The 9,738-nt window shown below is 41.4% G+C and overlaps 1 protein-coding gene across 2 annotated transcripts in view; it reads left to right on the top strand.

The window, feature by feature from the left end:
* Positions 1 to 9,397, top strand: part of pdia5 (protein disulfide isomerase family A, member 5) — a 59,216-nt gene extending 49,819 nt beyond the window's left edge. For both annotated transcript variants that reach the window (XM_014165259.2, NM_001139963.1), the window contains 2 exon segments: positions 4,843 to 4,977; positions 6,724 to 9,397. In XM_014165259.2, coding sequence (XP_014020734.1) covers positions 4,843 to 4,977; positions 6,724 to 6,795 — 207 coding nt within the window. In that variant the 3' untranslated portion in view covers positions 6,796 to 9,397.
* The last annotated feature ends 341 nt before the right edge of the window (positions 9,398 to 9,738 follow it).

Consider the following 9,738-nt stretch of genomic DNA (forward strand, 5'->3'; position numbering starts at 1 on the left):
TGAATACATCACGTGTAATGGTTGTGACACTCTTTCTTAATCCAGCAAAGCTCTTTGGTATTTGGCATGCATATCTTTCATTATTCATATTGTTGGAATGTGGAAATCAATCTCTGATGCTAACAACATTAGAAACATTTACTAAATCACTGAATGTGTGAGGTAACTCTTTATTCTGGTCTTAATGGTGTAAGTATTGATATATCAAGGGAATAGTTGTTGTTCAGAATCAGATCTGCATTGTTCGTTGTCAGCCCAGAATGTGTCAGATTGGTGAATCTCTCTGCTGTGGATAAGCACAGCCACACAGCCTAGGTCCAAGAATTAGTGTCTTTACTCCAGACTCACGCAAAGCACCATCACCATCTACTGGCTTTCTGATTATAGCCCAGATCCCGTTCACGGGCTTGGGTGGACACAAGTCACTCTCTGTGTCCGTTCCGTCACTGAGACTCTCAGTAGTCCAGAGGAGAGCGGTTGTCTGTAACGCTGCTTGTCTGAAGGATCTCCTGTGTCAACTCCGAGTAAACAACACTGAGAACAGATTCAGATGTCTGTGTAGCAACCTCCATTTCACTGTCACAATAAGAGTTTGGGGGAGCTCTGTGTAGCCAGGGCCGGCAGGAGGCCGGGAGGGAGGCTGTAGTGGTTGTGTGAGGAGCAAGGATGTCCGACGCACATATCCACAGGAGGGACTTCTCTTAACATCCTCAACTACTTCTCATGCTCCTTCTTGTCCCTCTCTATCCCTGGGCTTTGGAGGAGGTAAAGGGATGACTGGGCAGGAGTGAAAGAAGAGCAGCTCATTCAGCCCTGCTCACTATTTATACTGTAAAGCATAAGCCCCAGTCAGTGTATTGGCACTATGCAGGAGTAGATGTGGATAACAGTGTCGCCTGGACCAGTGTCACAGTACTCTTTAGTATCATGGCAAGGAAACTTTTGGAAAATGGCCCAAATGTTGGAAACAAACATTGGCATTTTTAGTCATTTAGCGGATGTTGTTATCAAGAGCGACTAACATGAGCAATTCGGGTTAGGTGCCTTGCTCAAGGGCACATCGACAGATTGCTCAGGGATTTGAACCAACAACCTTTGGGTTACTGGCCCAATGCTCTTAACCGCTAGGCTACCTGCCACCCCGGCATTCTGTTGTCATCCAGAGTCACATGTATTTATTTTCCAAGCATTAGAACACAGTATTTACTTTTTTAAAGGACCGGTTTGATCTGCTTCCTTTTTTTTTCATTTTTGCCATGGAACAAAATATTGTCATACTGGTATGGTCACAGCCCTATATCAGTCTATTGGGCTACTTCTCTGCCTCGTTTACCCAAGACAAACACCATCAGCTTAGATCTGGCTTTGAAGCCTTCCCTGTAGCTCAGTTGGTAGAGCATGGTGTTTGCAACACCAGGGTTGTGGGTTCGATTCCCACGGGGGGCCAGCACAGAAAAAAAATTGTATGAAATGTATGCATTCACTACTGTAAGTCGCTCTGGATAAGAGCGTCTGCTAAATGACTAAAATGTAAAAAAATGTAAATGTAAAATGAAGAACACCCCAATTAAACAGCACATACAGTATTGTATAAAAGAAGAGAAAGGAGGAATAGGGAAGAATAAGTGGGCTATCAGTGTGCATGCAGAGGCTTTGTACAATGCAAGTAATGTTATTTTTCTGATTGAACTGAATGTCAGCATATTCAGTTATATAAAAAGAGGAGGCTGGCCGGAATCACTCGTCTCACAAAAATCTGTGTTGTAATTGTGATGAGAACACTGTAGTGATTCGTGAAGCGGTGAAATTGGCTTTTTGATACAGCCTAATAACCTCCTTATGCAGGGTGGATTTTTCTGCTACACACAAACACACACACACACACACTGTCATTAATTAGTACCTCAGGTAGATAGTCCACAAGTGATTTTCCTACTCTGGAAGACATGCATGTGTGACCAGATGTGAATACTTGCGTTAGCTCCCCAAGCTAGTGCCTTAGCTTTGGCTCTGTAGGCTGACGCAGTCCTATGGCGCACAGAAGATCCGGGTTTGAACCCAGTCACACACATTGCTGCCTGTCTTCTTTAAGCACAATGTGAAGTGTCTCTAAAGCCTTGTTCACACTGCAGGCCTTAATGCTCAAATCAGTTTTGTTTTTCAAATCCGTTTTGGAATACCGAGTGTCCAAACAGCAAGTTACAAGTGACCACATTGGATTTGTGTCTTCAGACTGTAGTAAATTGCTGACATGGCTACGCTAGTTGTCATGGTAATAACAGCGTAAAAACCACTTGGGGGGCATATTAATCAGATTTCACCGTTAGACACAAGTCACATGACCAGGAATCAGATTTGTATTATCTGATTTTAAAGCATCTACAAAGGTGGTTTGAAATGTAGCTTGAAATATCTGATTTTTTTGTGCTTTTGGGCTGTTCAGACTGCAGGGGGAAAAAATGATTTTGAATTGGATATGCAAAAATTTTTAATTTGATTCAATTCAAACTGCCAGTGTGAACAAGGCTTTATATACTTCCAACTGTCTTCTACACAGTATCTCTCAATGCTCATTGTTGAAGCTCTTGTGTTGTGATCAATGAGATGTTGTTGGAGCTCTTATTAACCAGAGGGAATCAATAACTGCATTGGCCAGAAACCTTTGGAAAAACAATCCTTTTACAACATCATTCTCCTCGTGTCAATTTACTTCAACTCTGATTGATCGTACTGGGCTGAGTCTGTCAGTCTGTTCTACAGTAAGTGATGGTATGGTGCGGTGTAACAGACCCAGTATGGGGAAAAGCTACATACTGCATCACAGGCATCCACAGTTTGTAAGCAGGTGCTGGAGATCAAAATGTATATATTCATCTAAATGTTCAAAGACACATGCATATTGTATGTTCCTATATGTTTGGTTGACAATGTTTCAACCTTTTGGTGTTAAAAACATAATCTAGATCAGTGGTTCCCAACTCCAGTACCTTCCAACGGTACACATTTTTGTTGTAGCCCCAGACAAAACAAAATACCTGATTAAACTGATTGAGGGCTTGATGATTAGTTGAAAAGTTGAATCTGGTGTGCTTGTCCGGGGTTACAATACTGTTGGGGGTACTGGAGGACTGGAGTTGGGAAACACTGAGCTAAGTTGCAGTGTGCGGACCCAGTATCTTTTAGGCGTAGCTTCTGCTGTAAAATACCCCTTTGACGTTGAAAATGGCAAGAGACCTCTCTGCTCTGTGAGATACCTCTTATGTTCACAGGTTTCTTATTGGCCATGCAGACACACACAGCAATCTAAGAAGTGTTTAACCATTCATCTAACTGTGTTTTGACAGTAATGCTGAATCCTTCCATTTATGTTTTCACTCACTGAACAGAGCGTGTTAGACAATGGCTTTAATCATTTAAATAATCTGTCTTTTTAAATGTCTGAGAAGAGCATTTCATGTTATTATGTACGCTACATGTCAGAGTATTCACCTGTCTGAAATTGCATCACGTAAAACTGTCCAATTAGTTTAGCCTCACTGAAACATCAATCATTTACATATTCAACATATTGGTCCTCAGGTGACTGATGGTGGTTACTTGATGGTGACAAGCTCAATGTGCTGTGCGGTGTCCCAAATGGCACCTTATTCCCTTTCACAAATAGTGCACTACATAGGGAATAGGATGCCATTTGGGACACGGCTGCTGACATTTGAGCCATCCAGAAGGACAAGCCGAGCAGAGGTAGGGGGTGAGCTATGTATCAGAGAGATGGTATTTACGGCTCATTTGTGCTGTTTTTTTCTGACTGCCGTGCTGCGACAGCCCCGACATAAATCTCTTTTGTTGTTTTTATGTAGGAGTGATTTGTTTTCTTTTCCCACCCACTCTTAATGGTCTAGCTTGATAGGAATGTATTAGGCATTTTTCTTAAAGGGGATGTTCAGTATTTTACAACTTTATTTTATTTAACTAGGCAAGTAAGTTAAGAACAAATTCTTATTTACAATGACGGCCTACACCGGCCAAACCTCGACGACACTGGGCCAATTGTGCGCCGCTCTATGGGACTCCCAATCACGGCCGGTTGTGATACAGCCTGGAATCGAACCAGGGTGTCTGTAGTGACGTCTCTAGCACTGAGATGCAGTGCCTTAGACCGCTGCGCCACACAGGAGCCCCAATGTTAGATGGTTCCTCACCCTAAAATGTGTCTATGGGACAGGAGAAACTGTTATCCATGTTTTATTTAAACAGCCATTACAAACTTACTCCACACAGCTCTGGGTTAAAGGGAAAGTTTGATATTTTGCTCAGTTGCTAGCTAAAATGCCTAGCTAAAAATCTATAGGAGTGATAGGGGCAACTGAACAGGTGAGGAACCATCTAACATTAAGTGGTAAAAACTGAACTTCCCCTTTAACCCAGTTGGCTTTGCAGGCTGAATTTGAGAATGTGCCGGGAATCAATGCGGACGCAGAGCAGAACAGCTCAGTCGGTGCCAAAGTAGCCGTGTTGAAATCATTTACAGTAAATGTCCACTTTCTTGTTGTGAATAACTTTACAGTATTTTACAGCATGCACACATTTTACCCTAGTAGGCTTGTTCATTGTCCAGCGCATAGGGCAACAAAAATGTAAACGCTTTAGAACAATCACAATGCTTTTAACCGCTCATGAAATATGTTTCAAAGAAATGCAATACAATCCTACACATCCATGAGGTTCTTTATGTAGCTGACTATTGTCTAAACTAGTTGTGGTTGCTGTTACAGATTGCGTTCTGTGGATGACAATATCATGTTGAAGCTACAGTAAGCTACTATATGCTTTGTCCCTCAGATTGCCTATGCTGCCGTGGACTGCACTAAAGGACCGAACCAAGAACTGTGCAAGCAGGAGGGTGTGGAGGGCTACCCCACGTTCAACTACTACAACTATGGGAAGTTTGCAGAAAAATACAACGGAGAACGAGGGGTAAGTGACATCTTCTGCCGAGTCTCCAACAACCAGTTGTTCCTGTTTTCAGGGGAAATGGAAAGAGAGTCTGTGACGTGACTTCTGCTATTGGACGTTAACAAGGTGACACTCCATTTTAGCTCCTCCTCCACGTTTACTGGATTGGTTGAACAGTGCAGAAGAGAACCTCCCCCCCAAAAAAATTGTTTTCTTCTCATCAATAGCTGTATGTAGGGAATCTACACTGAATAAAAAAATATAAATGATTTTAATGAGTTACAATTCATATAAGGAAATCAGTCATTTGAAATAAATTCATTAGGGACTAATCTATGGATTTCACATGACTGGGAATACAGTTATGCATCTGTTGATCACAGATTGGTAGGGACGTGGATCAGTATCTGCTGACCACCATTTGCCTCATGCAGCGCGACAAATCTCCTTCACGTAGAGTTGATCAGGCTGTTGGTTGTGGCCTGTGGAATGTTGGCCCACTCCTCTTCAATGGCTGTGCGAAGCTGCTGAATATTGGCAGGAACTAGAACATGCTGTCGCACATGTCGATCCAGAGCATCCCAAACATGCTCAATGGGTGAAATGTCTGAATATGCAGGCCATGGAAGAACTGGGACATTTTCAGGTTTATCTTGGCCAGGTCGCAGTTGTAAATGAGAACTTGTTCTCAACTGGCCTACCTGGTTAAATACAGGTGAAATAAAAAAAGGTTCCAGGAATTGTGTACCGATCCTTGTGACATGGGGCCGTGCATTAGGTGATGGTGGCAGATGAATGGTTGTGTGTATAAGGTAGTTGTTGTGAAATTGTTAGGTTATATTACTTGTTAGATATTACTGCATGGTCGGAACTAGAAGCACAAGCATTTTGCTACACTTGCATTAACACCTGCTAACCATGTGTATGTGACAAATAAATACATTTGATTTGATGAGCCTCGGGATCTCGTCACTGTATCTCTGCATTCAAATTGCCATCGATAAAATGCAATTGTGTTCGTTGTCTGTAGCTTATGCCTGCCCATACCATAACCCACCTCCACCATGGGGCGCTGTTCACAATGTTGATATCAGCAAACCCGCAGTTTCATCAGCTGTCCAGGTGGCTGGTCTCAGACGATCCTGCAGGTGAAAAAGCAGGATGTGGAGGTCCTGAGCTGGTGGACATTCCTGCAATCAGCATGCCAATTGCACGCTCCCTCAAAACTTGAGACATCTGTTGCATTGTGTTGTGTGACACAACTGCACATTTTAGTGGACTTTTATTGTCCCCAGCACAAGGTGCACTTGTGTAATCATGTTGTTTAATCAGCTTCTTAATATGTCACACCTGCCAGGTGGATGAATTATCTTGGCAAAGGAGAAATGTTCACTAATAAACAAATTTGTGCACAACATTTTAGAGAAATAAGCTTTTTGTGCGTATTGAACATTTCTGCAATCTTTTATTTCAGCTCATTAAACATGGGACCAACACTTTACATGTTTCATTTTATGTTTTTGTTCAGTGTCGTTGCAGGCGTTTCTTTTGATCCTGCTACGCTAGGTTATAGTCTTAGTGCCCTATTAAAAGATAGTGAATGTTAATTTATACACTTTTGTTGTCCTTGTTACCTTTGAATATGGAATCTGTCAACTTTCACAATTTCTATACTTTCTGTATTTATAAACTCTTGCCTTATACTAAATTTACACCGTTAACCTCTATTACATCTTTATAACAGGCCTCTCCTCTCTTCCTCTCCAGGAGGCGGGGTTTATAGGTTTCATGCGCAGCCTGCGGGGGCGGGACCAGGGCAAGAGGAAGGATGAGCTTTAAGGCAGGTTGTGGTGAGGGGGAGGAGCCTGTCGTTGCACTGTGACCCTGGACAGAGGCCTCTTAGCACTGACATCACGTGATGTCGTCATGATGTGACATCACGGGGCGGGGACTTGAGAACCTAAGCGTTTCAGCGAAAGGCTATTTTTTTATACTGATATAGATCGATCATGTTTGTAATAACAGTGGGATTACCTACCGTGTGACCACTTTTGATTAAAAAAAAACAACAAAAGAAAACATTCAAATGTTGCCCAAATACTGTGACTGCATTTGTGAAAAGCTACACCTTATACTGTATCTATGCAATACCGGACCCTCCCTTTCAGATCCACTCTTCTGAGGTTGGTTGGTGGCTGTACTGGTGGTTGGATGGTGGGTTAACCACCTACAGTACTGTACAGGGACCATCGCTACAGTACAGTCCTACCGGTCACTACGTCCCTGTTCATTCACCTCAAGATGAACACAATCTAAGCATTCAACTGTTTGTTTCAATATAACTGTTTCAATATTTGTGTACATACCTGTCTTCCATGTTAGGTATGGGTTTGTTTCAGGATGATAAGAATCAAATAGCTAAAACTGTGGCCTTTTTAATAAATATGTATGAAAGCTAATCACTCACCGCAGAGTCAGACAGATAGGGTAGTGAACGATACGAGGCCCTCAAACATAAAGCTCTTATAGTGGTGTGTTGAAGCCTGGGGCTTCTGTTTTTCCACGTGTTTCCAAGTCAGCTATTAGAGAAAGCAATGACAAATCAGACACAAACCTAAAATGCCCAAAATAAATTCGAATTATTATGTTACTGTGCTGAACCTCCAGACGTCAATGATTTACAGAAGCCTCCTGTTGTCGTAGTGATATTATTTTTACTGTAGACATGTTGGTTGTCTAGCAACAAAACCAACGCGTGCGCAACTATGGGGCCAAACAGACGAGGTTGTTGACAACATGTAAACTTTATTTCGTCTCCAATGTTTATTGAAAACAAATACATTTGCACAATGAGCAATTGTCTCTCAAAAACATTTATTGCATATGTTGATTAGTTAACTAGCAAATGTTTTGCCACATTAGCATAGACGTGATATTGGTCAAAACACCTCAAAACAAGACATGGTATCAAGAACAAGATAAAACTAGCTGAAACGAGCCACCTATGATTCCCCACGTGGCAGCTTCTTGTCATTGTTGCTAGCTATCTGCCATCCAGAATCACAACAGCACACAGACTTCTGACCCGTTGAAGTGTGCACATCATTTTCATGTCAGCTAGCCCATCTATTGTCCTGCATTCCTCTAGTGTTACTGAGATGTCCAAAAAACTGTTTTGCCTCTTGCAAGTGTATTCCATGATATCATCTAAGACCTATTAAAAACAAAGCCCTTGGAAAAGATATGGGGCCAAATATGGTCATTTAATGTGCCATTTCCTCCTCCATTCTTAAAATGTGTACAGGAACAAGACTGTGCCAGTCCCTCTCTTTTTGTCTGTAGCAATCAGAACCATTCAGCTCAATATCAGGAGGCATATGGGATTATGATTAGAAAAGATCCAGGATATCAGTTCCATCTGAACAAAGTCAAGAATCCAAAAATGTTATCCCATATGTCCCAGCACATCCAAATGGATGACTTCAGATTTCATAGTGCTGCAGAGGTGTGTGTGAGAAAGTCGACGGACACCCTTAACATCCCCGCCACACACACACCACCCGAGCATGGCACCATCATTAATACTGGAGCCATTATCTTTGTGGCGACTTTAAGGCTGTGTGTTTTTTAACTCCCTGGCTTACGCCGCTATAAATATTTAAAGGCCTATCTGTAGCTGAACTTGTTTTATTATTCAGGAGTTTGGTTCCTTTCATTATTGAACAAGGTTCTCAGGGATAGCGAAAACACAAAGGGAACTAGCTTGTATTAATTTGCGTTGCAGTTAGTTGGTTTTGAGCTCTAGAGTCCAAATTTAAAATAATTGTTTACATTTGTCTCGTATGGAAAAATAACAATGTATAGATAAATGTTCCAGTTTACATTTCCTGTTCCAAGTCATGGCAGGAAGTATTAAATAAAACATGTTGTACAGATGAGGGTTAATGAACTGACTAATACTGTACATTGTGTGGGTTTCTAAATGGATTAGTTGCAAATGAAAAGTCTTAAATGAACTGCAGACTGACATAGAACACGGTCTCCAATCAATGTTACCGTAACATTTCTGCATCATGCAAAACTAGCTCCAACATCACAGAACGTTGGGAGAATGCTTTACTGTATGTAGCTGGATTTTGACACAAATGCAGTTTTTTTTAATGTTCAGTTTTCTTTCTGTTGAGATGATTTGCTTTGTTTACTTTCACTTTTGTTTCTGCTGTACAGGGCCTACTCAGTGCTATCAAATGGTTAAAGACTTGACAAACTTATCATAAAGACCACCTTTGTCTCATCCCAAAGCTCTCCATATTGTGTGGAAACTGTCACATCTATGCATAGAAGTCATTGTCGCCTTTGTTGACTTTCTGTGCCCAGCCATATGTACAGTTTTGCCCTTCGAATGAGGACCTTGCTAAAATAAAAACTCAAACATTTCCAAGATACTGTCATGTGCTTATTTTCAATGATTTATATTCTTTGCAAAATGTCCTTTAACTTTTACTATAGTGCAATAGCTAAGTATTACAATTGACTTACAGATACGTAGTACTGAGCCAATGAACTACGAGTGAAGAATACCATGTAGTATAAAGTCCGGAGATAGTGAGAGCCAAAGAGACTGGGATTTTTTGTGTCCAAAGTTTGTTTGTTCAAGTATGTTCAACCTATGTCCTGTGAGATCCTATACACAGATTACAGCTGAGCTCTTTTTTTGTTTAGTTACTTACTAACTCAGCCAGAGCAATAGTGTCCAAAGCAGACACAAAACACTGGACAGTC

This window comes from Salmo salar, chromosome ssa21 (genome assembly GCF_905237065.1).
Source record: "Salmo salar chromosome ssa21, Ssal_v3.1, whole genome shotgun sequence".
Taxonomy (NCBI): Eukaryota; Metazoa; Chordata; class Actinopteri; order Salmoniformes; family Salmonidae; genus Salmo; species Salmo salar.